At 44.9% G+C, this 23,282-nt stretch overlaps 1 protein-coding gene across 7 annotated transcripts in view; it reads left to right on the forward strand.

The window, feature by feature from the left end:
- SLC8A3 (solute carrier family 8 member A3) overlaps positions 1 to 23,282 on the forward strand; it is a 166,545-nt gene that overhangs the window by 137,769 nt on the left and 5,494 nt on the right. For 3 of the 7 annotated variants that reach the window (XM_025295281.2, XM_025295283.2, XM_006056133.4), the window contains exons 3-6: positions 8,592 to 8,698; positions 16,513 to 16,530; positions 20,521 to 20,645; positions 21,208 to 21,307. In XM_025295281.2, the coding sequence (XP_025151066.1) occupies positions 8,592 to 8,698; positions 16,513 to 16,530; positions 20,521 to 20,645; positions 21,208 to 21,307 (350 nt within the window). Of the gene's footprint in view, positions 1 to 8,591; positions 8,699 to 11,474; positions 11,579 to 16,512; positions 16,531 to 20,520; positions 20,646 to 21,207; positions 21,308 to 23,282 lie in introns of those variants that run through there. The other 4 variants (XM_025295287.2, XM_025295284.3, XM_025295286.3 and 1 more) reach the window with 4 other exon arrangements.

The raw sequence follows: 23,282 nt of genomic DNA on the forward strand, positions 1-23,282 counted from the left end.
CAGAAATCCTGTGTGTGCTCCTCCTTACACACCCAAACACCTTTCCCTCCCACTCTGTACCTCCCTGCCTGCTCATCCTCCCACCTATCTGGCCACTCCCCAGCTGCAGAAAGTTATTCCATGAAATCCATGTCTCTGCCTTCACCTGTCCCATATTCTTGTTGGTTCAAGCATGTGTGGGGAACAGTCGATCAGGCAAGAGTCTGCCAAGCGAGGCTGCCATGTGTAGTTGTACAGGTTGTGCGCTGCATAAAGACCCTTGAGTGGAGACTCAAAACTCAACCAGCACTCTCCACACTAAGCTCAGCTGTCTGACATGACCTACTGCTCTGGAAGCTGGAGGAAGGAGCTTTCTTCTTGCCAAGCTGTGTGTCTCCAAGGCTGTATCTTTTCTCAGTTTTGCATAAAGGCTCTGTGGAGCCTAGCAGTAGCTCTACATCAGGACAAAGTAGTTTGATTACGAAACAGACACTGCAAGACAGTTCCAAGAGATCATCTGGCTCAGTTCCTGACTTTATAAAATTTTAAAAAGCCTTTCATATTAGTTGCTGTGAAACAATGTGTCATTAACTTAGAGATGTAACACAATACCTAAATCCCAATTCCATAGCTCAGAAGTCCAGGCATGGCATGGCTAAGTTCTCTGCTCAGGGTCTCCTGAGGCTGAAGTCAATGTGTGGGTGGCTGGGCTCTTGTCTGGAAAACTCTGGGGAAGTGTCTGCTTCCAGCCTCATTCTGAAAGCTGGCAGAATCCAATTTCTTGTGGCTTTAGGTCTGGGGGCCCCCTTCCTTGCTGTCTGTCATCCAGAGACCACTCTGCTCCTTGAGGCTGCCTGCTTTACAGGATGCCCTCCATCATTAAACACTTCTTATGCTTCAAAGGGATTCATGCATGAAGTCCTCTGGCTTCCTTTTTCTTCAGCCAGAAGTAAAGCTTTCTGCTTTTAAGGACTCTGGTGATTAGGTCAGGCCCACTTGGATAATCCCCCATTTTAAGGTAACATAACATATCACATAACGTCATGAGGAGGTGATATCATATTCACAGGCTCCAAGAATTAGGGTAGGACATTGTTGAAGGGACATTGTATTTTATTTTTTATTGAGGTATAATTGATATATATGTTGTGCTAAGACGGGACTTGTTTGTTTGTTTTAAACCTTTAATAAAAGCAAAAAAAAAAAAAGAATGCAGAAGAACACAATGCTGAAAACTTAGTATAAATGTGAATCTTACTAGATGTTCAAATCTGGTATAATGCAAATTTTGTTCATGCTATTTTACATTTTTACCAACTTTGGTTTGTATATTTGCCATTAAGTATTGGCAACAAAATTCTTCAGATTCACATATTTTGGCTACATTGTTTCTAACAGATAAAGATTTATTTCCAGTTTAAGAGAAAAATGCTTATGGTTTGTGCATGATCAAGTATATTTGAAAGATTCAATAACTGCTTTCATCTAATAAGTTCTGGTTTTTCATAAAACGCTGGCATCCTCATTGAAAAATCTTTTCACATAGCTGATCATTTTTGTTCTCAGAAAATGTATAAGGGATCATTGCAAAGTTCAGAATGATCCTTTTCTTTTACATAAAATTCCTCTAAAACAAATTAGCTACAGTAGACTAAAATTTACTCCAGAATATTTTCCTCAAAACAAAGTCAAACCACAACAAAGATCATCCCTTGAATGGATGGTCATCGGCAGTGGCCATCAGCGGTGGCTCCACGTAAGATGGGGCATTATAGAAATTCAACCTACCACAGTCTTGTCACCCACCCACATCTATTTTAAAAACCCAATCCCTGAGCCTTTTTTCCCCAAAGGCTTATGTGAATAAGCCCTTTAAGATAGCTGCCCATTTTGAGCAAACACTCACAGGTAGTAAAATAATTTGTAAATTGATCGGAACTCCCTTTTCTCATCATAACCTCTCTGGAACATGCTGGTAGAATCTGAAACTGTCAGTGGTCTGTTGAAACTGGCTTTTACCAGTTCACAAGAGCTGATTGTTATGTGTTTAAGCTTTTTGCAAGCTGGTTGTTCAAACTACTCGTACCCTAAAATTTACTACAGTGGGAGCATTTACACCATGGAAGACATCACCCCAAATCAAGGTTGTTGGTTTTTTTTCCCCCAATGAACAGGTTTACCAGCACACCACTGAGTGTTGATCTTTCTTTACAGGTCATTTCCTTGACCTCCTGTGGCATGTAGAATCCTTTCCACACACCTTTTCATACATGGCCATCATCCAACTTTTGCATACCACCAGAAGTGGGGTGATCACTCCCTTTTAAATCAGTTGATCTCATTGATGCAATGGTATATGGTAGAGTTGAAGTCTGCCTTCTGGCCAATGGCCTCGGTCCTTTGGACACACCACTTGTGATGGCCCCAGGGCCATTTGGAGTGGGTGCCATCTCCTCCCCAGGCAGACACCTCTCCTCTGGATCCACATATCCAATCTGGATTAGAAGGTCAGCCTTTAGAGCCACACTGTTTGAGTTCAAATCCCAGCTCTGCCACTCATTTAACTGTGACCTTAGGCAAGTCTCTTAACTTGCCTAGACCTCTAGTTCCTCATCTATAAAATGGCAATAAAAATAGTACCTACCTACATGGGTTATGGTGAAGACTAACTAAATGAGATGATCTGTGTACCTTGCCTGGCATGTACCTACCTCATGGGTTTGTTGTGAAGATTGAGTTATCTAATATAATAATTCTATAATCTAATATATAATTCTAGAATTCTAATCATTCTATCTAATATATAATTCTAATGAAGTGCCCAAAGAGGGCAGTACCTGGCAGAAGTAAGCACTATTAAAGATTAGTCAATTAATTTGAAACATGATGTCTTCATCAACAAGTCACACTGTTCAGGGTGCACTCCAATTTGCCTCTCAAAATTTAGTGTCAAGGGACTTTCCTGACAGTCCAGTGGTTAAGAATCTGCACTTCCATTGCAGGGGGCACAGGTTTGATCCCTGGTCAGGAGCTATCCCGCATGCTATGTGGTATGGCTGAAAAGCAAATTTAAGAAATTAAAAAAAAAAATGTAGTGTCAGAATGGACCCAACTCCAGCCTTTGCTGAAATGCTAGACTTCGATTTCAGCTCCACCTCCCTGACTGGCACTAGTTTTTGAGCAGCTACATCCTTTTCCCTGAGTTTTTAGTAGAGTCAGAGAGACTTCCCCCAAAAGTCTTGGGGGCTGGACAAGCAGCATCCAAATACCTGGGTTACTTGTTAGAAATGCAGAATCTGAGGCCCCACCCTAGACCTGCCTACTCAGAATCTGCATTTTAACAAGATTCCCAGGGAAAACATGCACACCGAAGTTTGAGAAGTGCTATTTTTGGGGACCTTATGACACATCGATTTTCAAGAGAAAACCAATGAGAGCATCTTAAGCCTTCTCATGAGATGAGAAGCTTTTCCCCCAGACCTTGGTAGAGGTGGGGAATGTCAGTGTTGGGCTGTCAGGCTGTGTTGGAGGTGGGAGGGGCTTTTTTGCCCTGGTTCAGAGCCAGAAACCTAGCAGAGGGAGAGACGGGGGCTGCTGGCACCAACTTGAGAGATAAAAAGGACTAAAAGAAGAACCCAGCACAGACGTGAGGCTTCTGAAAGCTCCCGCAGAAAGGCTAACAGCTCTGTCCTACGGCCCTGGGTCAAGAAAGCTTTGTGAGTGTTAGCTGGCCTGGAGCGGCCAGGATAAATTTAGAGATGATGAAAAGGAACACTTCTTGATGTGGTGAAGAGTCATTTAGTGGGAATCAGGAGGGAAGAGGTCACCAAGTCAGGGATTCTTTAGAGATTATTTCCAGCAAGGGAGGGCCAAAGGGTTAAGAAGCCACCTACTCACATTGCAAAGCAGAGTCAGATCCCTTTATTACCTGCCTATGCTGCCTGAATTTAAATGGGAGAATTCTGTGCTGCTTTGCTGTGGCCATAGCTGGGGAATGGCACCCAGAGTTTACCCACCTGCTTGTACAAAATAAGCTACAAGAGTAATAAGGGACATATGCTAAAACCTCAGCTCTGCTGTTTCCTACCTGGGTGACTCTGGGAAAGTTACTTAACCTCTTTGGGCATCTGTTTTCTCATCTTTAGAGTGGAAGGAATATCACCTATGTTACACGGCTCAAGTAAGGATGAAGTGAGAAAGTTCGTACAGCACTGAATGAGATGGAATGTATATGTTATGTTAGATTCCTTCCTTGTGTTAAGTGAGATTCACAAGGTCCTGATTTGGAATTGGGTTTCCTCATACAAAAGAATGTTCTGAGAAGGCCAGCTAGGCAGCCCAGAAATATGTTTCCCAATCCTTTCCCGGTTGCTGGTGGGCGAGGTCCTGGGGGCATCTTTTCAAGCAACATAATCAGTCTTAGCTGGGAATGCTGCCTGCTTTGGCACCTCCCTCTGCAGAAGGCTCAGAGGAAAGGCAGGCACAGACATACCGTCTCTGAAAGCATGACTGGCTTTTAGGAACAGCTGCTCAGGATAATCTGACCCCATGACCATTTAGTATCTGCCACTGAGCGGAAGGGAAGGTCCCCTGGAGAAGGAACTGGCAGCCCACTCCAGTATTCTTGCCTGGATAATTCCATGAACAGAGGGGCCTGGCCGGCTACGGTCTATGGTGTCACAAAGAGCTGGGCGAGAAGTGAGACTGAGCACGCGTGCATGAGCTGGGTGGAAGGAGGAATTGGGAATGGGAGAGAGGCGGGGTTCAGAAGCCCGAGCCTAAACCCTGGCGTAGGGTTAGGTCCTGGCTTGTTGTTGGAAAGAACAACATTGTGTCCCATAGACTGGACAGATAGCATGGGTGAAATACACTGAGGGTGTAGTTCAGTGACATGTGGGCTTCTAGCCTCTTTGTTGGAGAAGGCAATGGCACCCCACTCCAGTACTCTTGCCTGGAAAATCCCATGGATGGAGGAGCCTGGTGCACTGCAGACCATGGGGTCGTGAAGAGTCGGACACGACCGAATGACTTCACTTTCACTTTTCACTTTCCTGCATTGGAGAAGGAAATGGCAACCCACTCCAGTGTTCTTGCCTGGAGAATCCCAGGAACAGGGTAACCTGGTGGGCTGCCGTCTATGGGGTTGCACAGAGTCGGACACGACTGAAGCGACTTAGCAGCAGCAGCTGCAGCATCCTCTTTGTCCCACTGAGAATGCTCAGGCATTCCATCAAAGTAGCCTTCAATATATTTTTTGTTCCTAATGAGTTATATTTTCACTGTAAAAAGGCAAAGTAGATTCATTTCATGAAGTCTCAGGTTCATGCTGAATTTCATGAATTTCAGATTAATTTTATGATTTTGTAATGTGTTAGAATTTTGCCATTAGCCATGTCGGGAAGGCATGACAAAGGGCCTCCTCTACACCAGACACTAGGACTACAGTGACAAATAAGAAGGACAGGCTCCCTGTCCGCAGGCAGCTTACACTCTAACGTGGACAGGTAGACTATAGGCAAGTAGGTTAATAACCTAACCAGCTAACTTCAGGCTGTGATCAGTGTACTGAAGGGAATGGGCATAGTAAGGAACTTGATGAAACATGATAGAAAGTGACCCAGGGTGGAGGGGTGGGCATGGTGGGGAGGAAAGAGACCCAAGGAGGTAATATGGCCTCTCGAGGAAGGAATGTTTATGTGGCATCAAAAGGACAAGGATAAGCTCAGAGCCAGGCACTGAGAACAGCAAGGATGATGCCCTAAGTGGGCAATAATTTAAGGAAGAGGAAGACCAGTCTGTCTGGGATCCATGAGCAAAGGGAAAACATTATGAATGAAGTTGGTTTATATAAGATCCTATAGGCTATAGTAAGAATTTTGTATTTATTCCAATTAAGGAGGCATGATAAGACCTGGATTTTATTTTTAATAGATAACCCTGTTGTCATGCAGGGAAGGAATTGAAGGAGGATGGCAAAGTCAGGAGCAGGAAAATCTCTTAGGAAGCTATTGCAAAGTCCTGGGGACAGGTAATGTTGTTTTGATCTAGGTCTTGATAGAGGGAAGATGGTGATAAATTAAATGTTTTAGGGTCAGAAGTGGGCATCGGGCAGGGGCTGTCAATGGGGAGGGATGAGAGGAAGGGAAGGAATCAGGCGATTCTGGATTTAAATAGATGATGGTTCCATTGACTGCAATGGAGAAGAACAAGTTTAGAAAGAGAACTCAAGACTCGGCTGGTGACCCTTAATAAATGTAAATGTTCGTCTGGCCTGATTTGTGGCTTAAGCAGAACTGAGAACTTTCTCAATTTTCTCCAGGCCATGCCTTAAGCCCAAGCAGATGTGGTGCCTTCCCCACAAGCAATCTCAGGGAGGGAGTCTTACATCCTGCCTCCTCCCCTGTGACACTTTCCAACTAGAGGGTCCTCCTCGCTCAGCCAAATTTCTTTTGCCACTACTTGTTGTCTGGCCTCATTTCTTGGTCTTCAACTAAGTTGTCAGTGGCTTCTCTCATTCTGTTTATCCATTCACTGAAAATCAAACAAGCACAAGGCAGGCTGTGTTCCTGACATGTGGTCTGTCCAGCCCACAACTTGTCACTGGCAGGGACACAAAGCCAGATTGGGGGAGAATATGAGAGTTGCTCTCCATGCTACTTACTACCTTGAACATTCCAAGCCCCTCTAAGAACCCATCTGGCAGTTATGATCCTGTTCTGTCCAATCCCTTCTTGACCTGACTTCTATTTCCAGCCTGTGCTCCTCTTGGTTCACCAGTTCTATTTCTTGACTTCCCTTTTATCCTCTGATTCAATAACTGGAGATGAGATTTCTTTATATATTACTCTTGATGCACCAAACTGGGGTTATATTACTCTTAGTAATGATAGTGGCTATTTATTAAGCACTTACTAGGGAACGCACAGCCTGCCAAGTGCTTTGCACACATTATCTCAGTTAGGAACGCTGTGAAGAGGTATTAGTATTCCACTTTACAAATGGGACTTGGCGAGCTCTAGCAAGTCGCCTGAGGTCACCCAGCTAACTGAGAGGTGGGGCGGGGTTTGACCCCTGGTCACCGTCTCTGATACAAACCCCACTGCCCCGGAGGAGAGAAGGCCAAAGTATTGTGGCCTTTCAGTGACCCCAATGGGTGATTCCTGCACTCTCTGGTGACCAGCCAGGTTAATCTGTGACTGGGGTGGGTGTGACAAGTGATGAGGGTTTGGAGCCCGTTTTTGAAGTGGGGTGGCAGGGGCTGGGTGCGTTAGTAACTGCTCTTACATTCACTTCAGGAGCAATGGACCGACATCTACAAGATCGACAGTGTGGCCGATGGAAGCTCTGTAGACATCCTGAGTTCTAACAGTGACTTGGGAAAGCACAGGAGAAAAGAGAAGTGGTTCCAAGTCACAATGTAGCCATATTCCTAGTTTATGCTAAATAATAAACGGTGAAGCTGAAGGCCTCCGTCTCCTCAAGGGCAGGCCTGGCAGCACCCGAGTGGGAAAGGGCAATGCCCTGGGGCAGCTGAGCAGGGCTCCTATGTGGCCCCTTCTCTCCCACCGCTGAGGGGAGACTCAGCTCCATGCCCACCCTCATCCCTCAATGTCTCTCCCCCTTAGTATCTGGAGTCTGATCCGGAAACGTCCCCCTCGTCAAGCATAGCCTGGGAGAGGCTCAGGACCGCCTCTGTTTTTGAAGCTCCTGGTAATAAGTATTTTTTAAAGTAAAGAAATATGCAAAACAGGTTCCTGAAATTGGTTTTTGTTTTTCAATGTTTAACAGAACAACTCCTTATAGCACAAAAAAACAACTTAATTGTGCTCATCAAAAGATCGCTGTAGGATTTATGAATTAATCGTAATTCAGAGAGTCAGAGTTCCTGTGATCCAGTCCATGTGTTCCTCTGACAACAGAAGCTCATTTGCAGATCTGATCAGTAGTGTTTGACAACTGCTGTGAATTACCAGAAGGTGTGACTTGAGCCAAACCGCCCTCTAGGCTTCCCTGTGATAGTCACAGACACAGAGAAAGGGACCGGTTCCAGGCAAAACTCCCATGGGCCAGCAACATCCCCCACACACTGCCCTTTCTGCCCTTTCTATAAAATAAACCTTTCAAGTCAGTATCAGCTGATTTCAAAAGAAAAAAAAAATTTTTTTTTAGTTCTTTCTTGCTCTAAAAGCAAGACAGAATAAGGAAGGAAATGCTTTAGAAGAACCTAAATGTCTGAGCCTTTATATGTATATTTCACAGCTCTCACGTTTGCCCTGGGATGATGTTAGTGTTATTCGGCCTATTTGTGTAGCAGTGAAATTATCATCCAAGGTCACATAGCGTATACAGGATTAGAACCTAGATCCTTTAACTGCAAAGCCTGAGCATCTTCCAGTCTAATAATGCCATGAAGCCACTCAAAGCCTGGGAGGAGTCCAGTGGGGCTAGAAGGTGGTCTGGGGTGACCACTCTCCTCTGTGCTCCTATGGTGTTGGGGCAGATTTTTGACCTTTCTGGGTCTTTTCCCTGTTTCTTTCTCCTCCTGTTTCTTCTCTGGCTGGCTAGCCCCCCAGTCTACTCCTTGCTTATGATCCTTATTTTTCCATCCACAGCAAAACAGTTCACATCAAGGTAATTGATGGTGAGGCGTATGAGAAAAACAAGAATTACTTCATTGAGATGATGGGCCCCCGCATGGTGGATATGAGTTTTCAGAAAGGTGTAGTACCCTGTCCTGCACACTAACGTTAACACCCTCCTCTCCCCTTCTGTTTCCCCCTTTCTCCTACCCATTTATCGCCTTCTCTTTCCCCTTCTTCTGCCTCTCTGGTTCACTGTCCCTGTTTCCTTTCTTGTCCTCTCTTTTCCTCTCTCCCTCTCTGCTCTCTGCACCCAGCTCTGTCCTAACACCTGCCAGCCTGTCACATGGTATCATAAGAGGGATGCTCAAAAGCCAGTGCTCACTTTTGTGGGATGAGGAAATGGATATTGGGGAAAAAATAAGAGAGAGAGAGCACCAGCCCTGAGAGTATCATATACGAGGCTCTCTGCTTCTCCCGAGTGGTTTAGGATGCAAGGAAGGAAAAGATAGCGCAGCTCCAGGCAGAAGGGCAGCCCTGGAACACTGGCTCAGCTCTTAGCCGAGGTCCACGGGGCAGCTCTTCTCAGTGCTAAGCTAATAGTCCCTGGGTACAAACGATCAATATATTTGGATTTGGGTTCTATTTGTGGTTCATCCATTCCTCAAGGCAGGCCTTAGGTGAGAGCCGCTTAACTGCCATATCCCTGGGAGCAAGGGTATTTTTCTCTCCCTTACCTTGATTGAGCTGAAAGTACAGGTTTGAGTTCTAGGTCTAGATCAAAGACCTGCCTGTCATATTCTGCTTTCCCTGTGAAGGGCATCTAGGTGTGAAGGCAGTTAGAAGATGGGAGGGAGGATTCTGACCTGAGGGGAGGCTCCCCCAAGAAGTCACAGGACTTCTCAGAGTGGGCGGAGCTTCTGCTTCAACTTAAATGGCCCCATACACCCCAGCCTCCAAGAGACAAGACAGAAAATCCTTTTTTCAGATGGATCATACTGTGCAGGAGGACAGAGCCATCAATCGTGTCCCTCCAGACTGTGCCCAGGGTCACAGAGCAAGAACCCCCTTCTTGTCCCCCAGCAGAGTCCCTGCAGTGGAAAAACAGGCCGGGCTCACATCCTGTAGACGGCCCTAGGCTCTAGGATGAGAGAGAGTCCCAGAAAATGCCTCTTGACAATCAGTGATATTTGTCTTTGGTGCACTGAGCAAGGTGTGGAAAGATGTCCAGAAAGTGCTCAAAAGGTCACACATAAGCACACACACACACCACAAATGCACAGCAAGTTCTGTGCCCAACAAAGCACCTTAGATCAGCCTAACACTGTATAGATGATAAAGCCGACCCTGTCTTCAGAATGGAACAGGAACATCAGAGGTTCTAATGAAACTTTTTACACTATTATTTGTTAGCACATTTTACCCTTTAGAGAGCATTTAGGTCCCAGGCAAAACAAACAAAATACAAAATAAAAAGCAGAAAATAACAACTAGGGCTCACTATTAGGACTTCTTGACACCACTGTGGTTCTGTGAAGGACCAGGAGAAGCCACACAGAGAGATCCAGGCCCACGTGGCAACTTCTCCAATGACAGTGGACCTGAACCAGCCTCAGGCCAGTCTGTGAAAGGATTTTCTTGGAAACTTTGCTTTCCTGTATGATTTGGTTTTAATAGATATTATGCTTTGGGGCTTCCCTGGTAGCTCAGCTGGTAAAGAATCTGCCTGCAATGTAGGAGACCCCGGTTCAATCTCTGGGTCAGGAAGATTCCCCTAGAGAAGAGATAGGCTACCCAATCCAGTATTCTTTGGCTTCCCTGGTGGCTCTCAGATGGTAAGGAAGCTGCCTGCAATGCAGAAGACCTGGGTTCGGTCCCTAGGTTGGGAAGATCGCCTGGAGGAGGGCATGGCAACCCACTCCAGTATTCTTGCCTGGAGAATCCCTATGGACAGAGGAGCCTGGCAGGCTACCACCTATGGGGTTGCAAAGAGTCAGACATGACTGAGTGAGTAAGCACATGCTTTGCTAAGATACCCAAAAATGAGCAGAAACCTCCATCAGCATGTCCCCCTGATGCCTAATAATCTGCATTTAAGGAAGCCAGCTTTGAGACACATCACCCCCATGTGATAGAGGTCCAAAGATGATTTAGAATTGATGATGTGTGTCATTTTCATCACACTTTTCAGGAATGCATCAGCTGTAACTCTTAAAGGAGTCCCACATCATACTGTGGTTAATACGTATTTATTTTACTTCCCACCACTAAAGCCCTACAAGGTAAAGAATGAAGATGATGGAATTCTGCCTTCCTTCCTTCCTTTCTCTTTCTCTCTGATTTGCCTGCCTCAAAAATACTTTCCTTTTAAGATTTTCTTTATGAGGCTCACATTTGAAGTGGGTATAGACACAAGGGAGGGAAACAAGCCCCTAGCTAGAAACTGTTGACATTCTCTGTGGTAGAAGAGCCCTGGGCCACCCCCATAGGCCAGCAGTTCACCTACTCCCCAGAGAAATGCCAGTTACCATGTGACACCCAATGGAATGTGCTGTCCAACTCACTTTGTACTAACCATCAGCAGGATCGAAAATGACTCCTCCCCACCATCACCCCCCTTCTTCCTTCCCATTTCCCTCCCATCCTCAATGGATCCCTTCCTTTGCCCACTTTCCCTTGCTTTCTGACTCCCTTTCCCTCTCACTCGTAAGGACAACTCTGACCAAGGAGATAAGAAAAGCTAAGACCATTTTTGACATAAGAACAATATAATCCACTGAGTCCTGTCAAAAGCCACCATGGCGGGACTGGGCTGCATGTGCCAAGAGTGATGGGGAATGATTTTAAAGGCTGTGCTCCGGGTGACCAACCAACCTACCGACCCAGTCGACACTTTCTCTCTTGTTGTCCCTACAGGAAAACCGTAAGGGTTAAAATAGTAGATGAGGAGGAATACGAAAGGCAAGAGAATTTCTTCATTGTCCTTGGTGAACCGAAATGGATGGAACGTGGAATATCAGGTGTGAGATTCTTTAAAAAAAAAAAAAACAAAAACAAAAACAAAAAATGAACAAACAAAATAAAACAAAAAGAAAAAAATTTAAGCAAGCTGTAAAGCAACAATAACAAAAAGAAACTATATTTTTTTCTCCCCTCCCCCCTTTTTTTCTTTTTCTTCCTTCCTCCTTTTGACCAATGGACTTTTTTTATTCTTTTCCCTCCTGTATTCTCGCTCTCACCCTGTTTCGGTATCATCTCTGCCTTCTTAGCCTTAGCTTATTTCCAAGTCCTCCTTTTTCACCTCCTGGGCACAGTGCAGCCTCGACTCCTCATGACCCTGCTGAGTTACATCTGCCTTGTGTTCCAATTATCTGATTACTAATGTCCCCTGCACTTCCACCACCCACCCCTGCCCCATTTCCCACCCCACACAAAGTCACCTGTAAATGTGCCAACTCCTTGGTGGATGGGGAGGAGAAGATGAAAGGAATGCATGCGATGCATGCCTGTGCCCCTTCCCTGCCTTCTTCTCCTTCTACCCTCCTCTCTCTCTAGCCTGGATTGAATTGGGGAGGGTCTGGGGTGGGGGCTGGATCCCGTGTTGCAATGATGCTTTGACAGTCTTCTGCTGCATCTCCCAACCTCCGTGGAGTGCTTGGCAGGTTTTTCACTTGCAGAGTGGCCCATGGGCCCCTTTGCCCTTCCTGGAGGTAAGTGTTTTATCTGGCTATTTCACAGTTGGGTAGAGCAAAACGTGGAAAGGTATACCAGTTGTCAGAGGTCACACTTCTGGGAGCTCTCTGAGGGAAAGCTGGCTTCCAAAGTAGTCATGCAATCTGGAACCCTGAGCTGTTCATCCTTCCCTTGACATCCCACCCCATCTCGTTCTACCTCTTGTCTAGCCCAAGGTGGGGTACTTTATTCCAACTGCTTTAGGGTAATGCAGTCCTGAAAGCAGAAAATTGAGTCTGCAAAAGTGAAGTGATTAACTCCAGGTATGGAAATCACCTCAGCCAGAAGGCCCTGGAAAAAGACTGACATTGGGCCAGCCCAGAGTGTGGCCTTTTGGGTTTTCCATTAGGAGGGACTCTCAATGGCGTGGTTGGTATTGATCCTTGAGAAATAGATGTTGGACAGTTCACAGAAGGCAGCCTCGGCTTGGTGTCTGCAAATGAAAGCATTACCCAGGTCTTGAGATAATCCTCATCCCACACCAGAGATGTGGCCTCCTCTCCTCCTTTCCTCAGGACCTGCATCTTGGGATACCTGCCTAAGGGACTGATTATGTTGCAACCAAGGTCGATGTCAGGAAAGATTTCTTCCCTTGAAGAAAACGATTGGAAGCTACACCTTTGAAAGTGTTGGAGGAGTATATGTGGGTAAGAATGCTTTGGGGAAATGCCAAGAGGAGGTCATTTAGACTCCCCTTCAGGACACATGTGCTGCTGGGAGCCTCATGGAGTATAGAACGGTGAGATCTACTTTTTTGTCAAAAAAAGACGATGCTTCGGCCACTACTTCACATGACAAACAACAGCGTGAAGACAGATCCGATATTCAGCCACTACATTCCCAAAGGCTTGTGCCCAGGTCTTCTGAGACATGAATGATTGCTCAGTTCCCCTTGTCTTCTGACTCTCTCTGCAAATCTGACTGTTTCTGGGCCCACACTGGTTTGGTCACACCTGGTGTTGGAGAAGCAGAAGCCCTGTCTGCTTTCCATTATTCATTCTCTTCTTGGCCACCTAATATGTTGCCATGAGCCTGATTTCCAAAGAGTGCTGCAAGAAAAGAGTAATTTCCGTTGCTTCCCAGATTGTGTTCCTGCCACCTGGACTAGTCTCAGAAATTGTCTCAAAATCTGCCTTACCTCATTCCCGTCTCCCTTCTGCCTTTACTGCACATCTTCATGATTGGTTGGACGCAGCTGACACCTAAGGCCGTTATCAACTAGCCTCATCAATTTCCACAGTCCCTAGCTACTTATGTGCATGCAAATGAAAGCTGGACAAAGGATCACACAGGGAGGTTAGAAAGAAGGCAATTTTCTCCAGACTAGAAGGGTGAGTTGCAAGTCCATCCATGACTTTATTCTACCAGTGAAGAGGCTTTTGTTTTCTGCCTCCCCAATAAAGACCATTCAACAGCAGGACAGAGAGTGACCTAAGATAAATCTCGTGATCTTCAAGAGACTTGACCAAACATAAATGCCTATGGCTACTCTTCATTTGAGGACCCCTTTTCACTGCAATAGATTCTCTGTCCAAGGAGATGTCAGCAGAGCCCTGATGGAGTCCAATCCTGGGGGAGGCAGTAGAAGAGAAGAGAAGGATTTCATCGAGCTACCAGTGTGATATGCCCCTAGATCTTTTCCCAGTGACCAAGATGGAAGTTGCCAATAGGAAAGGTGTCCATTTTCTGTCAGTTTCTATTATCTATAGGGTTTATTTTCAGTTTCTTCAGATCGTCCCATATTTTGGCATTAGACCACAAGGTGAGAGGCCATAAAACTCAATTGTCTAGACTCAGAACCAAATGAAACCCCATCCTGATATCCAGAATGTCCTGCTGTTCTCCTAGTGAGAAACAACACAGTGGACATTGCTTTTCATTATCACTGCTGCATGTGAGAGGCTTAGGCATTCAGAAGAGCATAGCATAGTGGGTGCATGGTCAAAGTGACAATTGAATTACAAAAAAAGTAAAATGCTGTATTTGAAATAAGAGATTCTATTCTTGGCAAATAAAACAGATTTCAGAGGGGAAATTAAATCCTCCGGACAAACTAAGGGAGAGAATAAGAGGGGATGAACAGGAAACACAGTTGCCCAGGAATAGAGGAAGCATTAGAGTTTGGCAGTGGACAACTGAGCAGTATGATCAAGGCTGTCAGGCCTGGACCTAGACATTGGAAGCCTGTTTGTGCCTTCTTTGGCTCAGAAGTTAAAGTGTCTGCCTCCAATGCGGGAGACCCAGGTTCGATCCCTGGGTCGGGAAGATCCCCTGGAGAAGGAAATGGTAACCCACTCCAGTATTCTTGCCTGGAAAATCCCATGGATGGAGAAGCCTGGTAGGCTACAGTCCACGGGGTCGCAAAGAGTCGGACACGACTGAGAGACTTCACTTCACTCACTTTGGGCTCCCCCTAACAAGTTGCTTAGATACTTCCAAATGCTCAGAGTTGTGCTGTTTTCCTGCTTGTCCCTGGGGTATCTGAGCAATCACCTGACCCTGGGGGATCAACGCAGGGAAAAGTTCAGCTCCAGCTTCTCTCATCAGCCACAGCAGGAGAAACACCCTGGAGGTATCCTGTCACTCAGTGTGTCTACCTGGATCTCACTGATCCATCCGTAACTGTTAAGCAGAAAGTCTCAGGGTCATATAGACACGACCAGGAAACAGTGCAGTGCAGCTGACTGAAAGTCCTCTCATTGTGCTAGAGTCGATCCTGGTGTTGGGAGGGGTGTCTCAGTGAAAACCAGAGCAGCAGGGACTTTTCTGGAAGAGCTGCCCTTTGTCTGGCCTACCTGGGTACACTGATTTGTTTGGGTCTCTACTCTTCTTTTCTTTTTTTTCTACTCTCCGCTGGAACTTGGGGGCCAGGAGAGACTCTCCTGTGAAAATCCATAGAAGGAGTAGAATGAGCATGCTGTCTTGCTATCTGTCTATCTCTCATCTCAGTGTAGTACGAAGATCCTTTGATCCATTGCCCCTTAGAATTCCATGTGGGAGAAACCGGAAAAAGTCAACTGCTATTCTCCCTGATTATGTACCATAAAGATTCTGTATCCATATGTGTTTTCAGTGGCTGTGAATATGGAATTACAGACCTGAGTTGTGTTCTTAGAGACTTTTAGAAGAAACAATTTACAGACACCTTCCTCTGCCCCCTGCCTCACTCATTCCTCATCAATCCCCATCAGTCACCAGCTGCACCAGGAGTATGTAGCAGGATATTCTCAGGCTTTTATTTAACAAGAGCCAGGGAGGGAGGTGCTGTACTAAGACACCATCAAAGTGAAAATGGTATGTTACAAGAATTTATTTTATCTCGAAATCTAGGAGAGTTTAGCAAAAGTGAAAACTCAGGGGCTAGGAAAGACCTGTGCTGGGTATATCTTTAACTCAGCTTACCAGACCATTTAAGGACCTTGCATTTGTCATCTCCCATCTGTCAGTAGCTTTCAGTACGACAGTCTCTCTGGTCCAGAATATCTAGACTCTGACTTAGCCTGTCCTTTCTGAAACAAAACACTATTCAGTGATGCAACCCCACAGGATCTGTGAAAAATACAATTGCCGAAATAGGTGGCAAATGGCAAACCTCTACTGAACATCTACCCATTGCAATGACTTTGCAGTTGGCTTCATAGTGACTTTGCACAGTAGGTAGAGTCGATGCAAAATGGGAGGAGGCCATGGCCTCCAACCTCCAGCCTTTCTCTATAAAATGATACATTGTTCAAGGAAAACATTTTGCAGGATTTATCTTTTCACGAGGTTATTCTTTTAGGGATACTCAAAGCTCTGGTAGGGTTGCAACCTATACAGTTTGAAGGTAACTGGATTCTCACTCCTTTACAGAATGGATGTGATAACCTGATCCTTTAGAAGATCACGAATGGCCAACTCGGTCTCTGCTTCACCTACTTAGTTCCCCCCATCCTCATTCCTCTATCCATAGCCCTCAGGGTTGCAGAGAAGTTGTGGGGAAAACTTGCAGCTGCAAGGCCCTGGCACTCAGTGGTCTCTCCAGTAGTTCACACCTCTTGCTGCGGCTGCTGTGCATGCTCCGATTGCTGCCTTTTGCATGTGGCCACAGTGCTCTCACCTACTAAGCTCACTGCTTTCCTTGTGCTACTGCGGCCACAAGACCTGGGGATACTTTCGAGATGGGACCTTAATGCTCTTTCCTTTTCTTTCTTCCCTTTGTCTGGTACCCATTTGCAAACAGCGCTCCTGTTATCGCCAGGTAAGAGGTGTCTTCCCCCCATCCCTTTTTCTGCTTCTTGCCAGTGCCATTATTTACTTTAAGACCAATATCCTTTGCTTTATTTACTAGGAGCTGTGGGCTTAAGTTCTCTTAAGGACCAGGAGATTTATTTCCCTACTGCAAGTGATTGTGAGGAGGTAGACAATTCCTTGAGCACAATTTCAGTGGATGTGGGTAAAGGCATAGTTGGTCCTCTCTGAGACCAGGAAGAGAACTGAAACTTACTGAACAAATGGGGGGAGGTCATACACTTCTCCTGAGTCTTAATTCCTCCATCGTCTCATGTTGTGGGGCAAGAGAGGATGAGAGTCAGAGCTGACTCTCCTAATAGGATCATGATGGAATAAGAAAGAAAATACTTCGATCTGGATGGGGTCCAGGGAAAAATAATTAGGAGCTGCTGTGAGAACATGAAAAGTAGTTTTTAAGTAATCTGGAATCTTATTGATCCTGAAGATCTTCCATCTCATCACAGCAGAGACCTAAATTTCTAGAACTTTGGCTCATTTGTCATTGATCTTTGAAATCACATGTGCCATGAATGACAAGAAGAATTAGAATATTATGGGGTGAGGGGGAAATTATTTGATTGGATATAGAAATTTGGGAGAATTTATATTGGGGATATTCTCACACAGAATCTAGAGCCTGTCATAAAAATGTACCAAATATGTTTGCATCTGTGTAATCAAATCACAGACAATATCAACTTTGTGAGCCGTTAGGAAGGCATTGCCGGCATATGGGCAATTCCGTAACTCTTGGTGCAGACAAAGCGAGCTATACAAGGTGTCTCAATATATGTTAAAATAACATTTTACATTTCATCAGTTCTTTGAATGTATAAAAATTGTAAGGTCATTTGAGATGCAAAACATCTTTCAGAATTCATTGATAGTCGCCATAATGCTGTACACTGAGTTTGAGAAAGGGGCAGGTTACATAGTAAGGACATTGACCTCCTTGGAGTCATAAACCAAAAAAAACAGTAGATAACCCCCTACATTTTCCCTTTCTGGAAAAAACTACTTCAGCTTCCTTAGTTTCTTGCTTCCTCTTATATCAATAAGATAATGACTACCTCCAACCCCATATGTTCCACTCTTCTCCCAGGTTTTAATGTCAAAGCATTGGGTGTTCCTTCTCCACTTAGCTCATCTTCTTGCCTGAGAAGGCATTCGAGCTTTTTTGTTCCAACTCTTGCCTCTACCCACTACCAGCCACACATACATATGCTCAAAACAGAGATTGTGATTTAATTTAAGCTTCATTATACTTTTAACACATTGGCACAGATACCAGTAGAAGCTAAAATAGGGGGGAAAAGGTGTCATTTCCTAGATCTTTCAATCTGTAAACCTTCAATTTAGGAGCCCTTGGTTAGACTTTAAATTCACTGGAAATCTCAATTCCTTGTTTGGATTTTTCCAGGTGGCCAAGCAAACGTGATTCACAAAGCCTCGTGATAAATGGAGAGAAAATGTGTTCCATCTGAGCTATACCTCCAAGCTCAGGGACCTGGGAGTTAGGGCATTGACTACACGGCCCCATTTCTTTCTGAGAATGTCTGTAGGACATTCATGGCAATCTGTTCCAGTCTGGCCTGGCAAGCTCTTCTCTCTTCCAATATTTGTTTAATCTTCCATCCTATTAATAGGTTCATTCTCTCTTCTCCCCCTTCCTCCTCCTTTTCCTAGATCTAAGTGTTTGTTTAGTCAGTCTGAATATCAAGGTCACCTGTCATTTATTTTCTACACTCAAAATTGAGAGGTTAAATAAACAAGTGATCAGAATAATTATGATCTTTAAGGCTTGAGACTTCTCACCCTCTCGAAAAATTAATTTGAATGTAAAGAAATGATCCTTACAGAAGTAAGGCAGGAATTACTACCAAACCAAGATACTAAATCAGAATTTATTTAAAAGCATGTGAATCAATCATTAACAGATATATATATATATATATATATATATAGAGAGAGAGAGAGAGAGAGAGAGAGAGAGAGAGAGAGAGAGAGAGAGAGAGCGCAAGCGAGTACCTCTGTGGGGCTGTGGGAGATCCAAAGATAGAGGGTTGGTTATTTGTCAAAGTGATTTCTGCAGAGAGCTAGATGGAAAAACTGACTGTCACCACAGGGTTGGACAGGTCAGTAGCTAGATCAATATCCTGCCAGATGGATACAGTGCTAGATTGATAGGTAGACAAGGGGTTAGACAGGTACATTTATAAGTCACTGGAGAGCTCATTATATTGGGATAAAGTTCTTGTGGCACATGTAAAGTATGACATGGGGGAAATGGGGAGGGAGGAGTGGAATAATACTGTCTCTACTAGGATATGCATTGTAATATGGTCCCAAAGACCACAAGTAGAGGAAAAGAATGCCCCCCTTTTTTTTTTAAATAATCTACATATATATGTTTTTACAAAGGCTTTTATTCAGAGTGGCTTGCAGTCTGGCTTCTAGGATCACTGACTGCATAGCCAGACTTATTTTCAGAATTACCTAATAAGAGGCTCATATGGACTAAATGATGTCAGGCTGAAAGAGGGTATATGCTTAGAAATGTACAGGAGGACGTTGATCCATGAGAAGTAACTGTTTCCAAAAGTGGTCACCAACACTAGCGGGAGGACAGCACCACGGACAGCTCCCCACATCTGGGGCTCGCCCTCTGCCTTTGGAGCCAGAAGCACTGAGTACAGCAGCCAGCCCAGGAATCCACTGCACACTCTCTTACCAGTTTTCATTCAAAACAGCTTTAAAAATTCTTATATAAAACATACCCTCTGCCTGGTTTACGATCTTTTCAGTAAATTATTTTCCTTGCAACCTCGAGAGCTCACGTCTCACCCCTCACCATGCTTCACCAATTCCCAAGATAGAAAAGAAGACCTTCTTGTCCTCTGACCCATTTTGTCCTTGAGATTACTCAAGGACTAGAAAACTCCCCTGGGAGATTCACTGTGTGGAATAAAAGCAATTAAAGAGCCAAATAAAAGAATTAATTGCATGTAAGAATGTGGACTCGGATGGAAAGATGTTTAAACGAGCTCTGAAAGAAACAGACTGCCAAGAGCAATTTTCTAATCAAAGGGGAATAAAAAGATTCAATCTCTGTTTCACTTTAATCCAGAAAAGACGTCTTCATGGTGAAGTGGTCTTCAAATGGACTCACCAGCTGAAGTGGAAAAAATTTCTAACGGTTCAACATGAGAAGGGATTGTAAATGAGTCAAGATACTGAGGGCTGACCGGGAATGCCTCAGAAAGAAATAAAGGAAGAACTTTCTTTTTGTGTGTTTTTGAACAAGTATTTGTATTTCAGAAGAAATGTGCCTGGTTCCTTAGAAACTCTAGGGCTCTTTCATTTAGAAATCATGACATTTTGGGGGAAGTCATCCAAGTTTCTCATTGTGAGGCTAATATTCACTAGTACAAAATGTAGATATTCCTGGAAACATCCTTTTTTGTCCCTTATAGAAGTTACAGTCCTAAGAATGTTGGAGACAGATGTTAATGTGAGCCAGTGGACATTCCCTTTGGTTGAAATGTGCTTCTGACCCCCAGGAACCTTTATATGAAGTAGCCATGCCAGTCATGCCCAACAGTTCAAAACTGTTAAAGGTCAAGAGATTTGGCTTTTGTTCCCAGCTCTTCAATATCTCATCAAATGTTTTGGGGCTTCACTTGGTGCTGCTTCTCAGAAGGTCTTTGGGTCAGGTTCCCCCCAACACCCAAGCCAGGTATAAAATGGAAAGAGGAATGTTAAGGTCAGAACATGCAAGGAACCCCTTCATGGTCTGTTTAGCAGCTTACAGAAAGAGGCACTAACAAGTACACAAAATCCCCGTCCTCAAGAGCTGTTTCCTGTATGCCCATTGCCAATGCCTAATACTCTGAGTTTTATTTAGACTTCCAGGGAATGGCAAATGTGCTAAAGCTCGTCTGGTTTTGTTTTGTTGCAGAGGTGACAGACAGGAAGCTGACTGTGGAAGAAGAAGAAGCCAAGAGGATAGCAGAAATGGGAAAGCCAATATTGGGTGAACACCCCAAACTAGAGGTCATCATCGAGGAGTCCTATGAGTTCAAGGTCAGGCCATAAGTGAGATGTAACTGAATAACAGAATAATGAGGTGGGAGGTAGAAGACCAGCAGTTTTGTTCTAACGTCACCACTGAATACATAAAGTTGAAACTGCACAAATCACTTACCCACCCCAGTCTCAGTTTTCCCATTTGTAACATGGAACAAACAGTGCTGGTCATTTGTAACTTAGGAACAGTGAGGAAATATTACAGGGCCTATGGAACAAATGAGCTATAATACCCGTAAAAGTATCATCACTATTTAATTGTATTTTTAAAACAAAGATACTGAAATTCACTACCCCAGGTCTAGGTTTACTGACATCATTAGTGTTATTCTCTATTGTATTGCTTTAAATATCCAATGTCAGCAGTCACAACCAAAGAAGAGGACAGTAGAAGGACTATGCCAGAAGATGCCCCCTGAGGCCATTTCATGCATAACTTTCAGAACCCACGTGGAGCCCCCTGGAGCGCAGGGTATCTTTCATCCCCACCAAGTGCCAAATTCTTCAGTGGTTCTGAGCATTCTGACCTCACGGTTCCAAGTTTTAATCTCCCTGACAGACTACCGTGGACAAGCTGATTAGGAAGACAAACCTGGCCTTGGTCGTGGGGACCCACTCCTGGAGGGACCAGTTCATGGAGGCCATCACTGTCAGTGCAGGTAAGAGGGTCTCGAGATGGACACAGGCTTTGCTGGGAGGAGCAGGAAGCTCCAGAGAAGCAGGAACACAGACATGTCAACAGCTCACCCATCTCAGGAAGGGCCTCAGTGGCCAGCCTTCCCAGCTCTTACCCTGGATGTTTGTCTTTTCACTGGGTCACTTTGGAAGACAAACGTGGGGGTAACTAAAAGAGCATGGCTATCTCTGCTTTCAGACCCTGGTTCTGCTGTGTGAAGAGCTTCCCAGGTGGCGCTAGTGGTCAAGAATCTACCTGCCAATGCAGGAGACGCCAGAGACGCGAGTTCAATCCCTGGGTTAGGAAGATCCCCTGGAGAAGGAAATGGCAACCCACTCCAGTATTCCTGCATGAAAAATCTCATGGACAGAGGAGCCTGGTGGGCTACAGTCCATGGGGTCGCAAAGAGCTGGACACGACTGTGCACACGTGCATGCTATGTGAACTCAGACAAGCTATCCTCCCTGTGTCTCGGTTTTGTCACCCAAAAAAGAAACTATTGCTACCTTTCTTTCTCAGCGAAGAGAGTAGAAAGCTACAGAGCCTGGTACTAAATAGAAACTTAGGAAATCCTGGCTTTCATCATTCCATCGTCTTGTTAAGGCAGTCCTCCTTTTCTGTAAAATGGAGACTATTCTGATTTACAGATGTGCGGGTCTGAGGTTTGTAAAAACTCTGCATTGACTGACAGACCTCTGTTCTGGATGATTCCAGATCTCTCCTTGGCACTTAGTGACGGGTTTCCTCAGTGGGCACCCAGAGCACAGCCAGCATCCCAGAGGCCTGCATGCAGCTTGGCATGGGAAGTGAGGGGTCTCATCACTCCCAGCAGTAGTGCCTCTCAGCACCACAGAGGCCTTCTGTGCTGCCCAGCACTCCGGGCCTTGTCTCTTTTCATGAAGCTTTGTTGTCATAGTAACCCACCGGGTCACATCCCTGAGGTCCCAGCACCACAGCCAAAGTACAGACAGGAAGAGACGGCCACTGCTGCTGTGTTCACTGCCCCACTTTTTCTATCGCCTGCTTCCAGACTCCCCCTCTTATGACCTTACTTTGGCCCTAAAGAGACAATGGGTAGACTATCAGCCACATAATCGAATGCCTTCCTTTGTCAAATGAGGGAACCAGGGTTCAGGAACAAAAAGGGATTGATTCCAGGTTCCAGAGTCTCTTCGTAGCAAAGATGCAATTGGAGCCCAAGTGCCCTGAATCCTGCTTCTACAGGTCATGTTGAAATATGACAGAGCTTGCCCTTGACTGAGCTGCAGCACATCCTCTCCTCCTGGACTGCTGAATGGGCAACTCTGCCCGAGTTTCCTGGCAAGGACAAACCAGGAACAGCCCAGCTCTGTCCCACAGCATATTTGGAGAATGACAAACCTGTATGCAAGTCAAGAAGCAACAGTTAGAACCAGACAGGGAACCAAGGACTGGTTCAAAATTGGGAAAGGAATACGTCAAGGCTGTATATTGTCACCCTGCTTATTTAATTTATATGCAGAGTACATCATGCAAAATGCTGGATGAAGCACAAGCTGGAATCAAGATTGCCGGGAGAAATATCAATAACCTCAGATATGCAGATGACACCACCCTTATGGCAGAAAGTGAAGAGGAACTAAAAAGCCTCTTGATGAAGGTGAAAGAGGAGTGTGAAAAAGCTGGCTTAAAACTCAACATTCAGAAAATGAAGATCATGGCATCTGGTCCCATCACTTCATGGCAAATAGATGGGAAAAAAGTGGAAACAGTGACAGATTTTTTTCCCTTGGTCTCCAAAATCATTGCAGATGGCAACTGCAGCCATGAAACTAAAAGACGCTTGCTTCTTGGAAGGAAAGCTATGACCAACCTAGACAGCATATTAAAAAGCAAAGACACTGCTTTGTCAACAAAGGTCTGTATAGTCAAAGTTTTGGTTTTTCTAAGTAGTCAAATATGGATGTGAGTGTTGGGCC

The sequence above is a fragment of the Bubalus bubalis genome, chromosome 11 (assembly GCF_019923935.1).
Source record: "Bubalus bubalis isolate 160015118507 breed Murrah chromosome 11, NDDB_SH_1, whole genome shotgun sequence".
Taxonomy (NCBI): domain Eukaryota; kingdom Metazoa; phylum Chordata; class Mammalia; order Artiodactyla; family Bovidae; genus Bubalus; species Bubalus bubalis.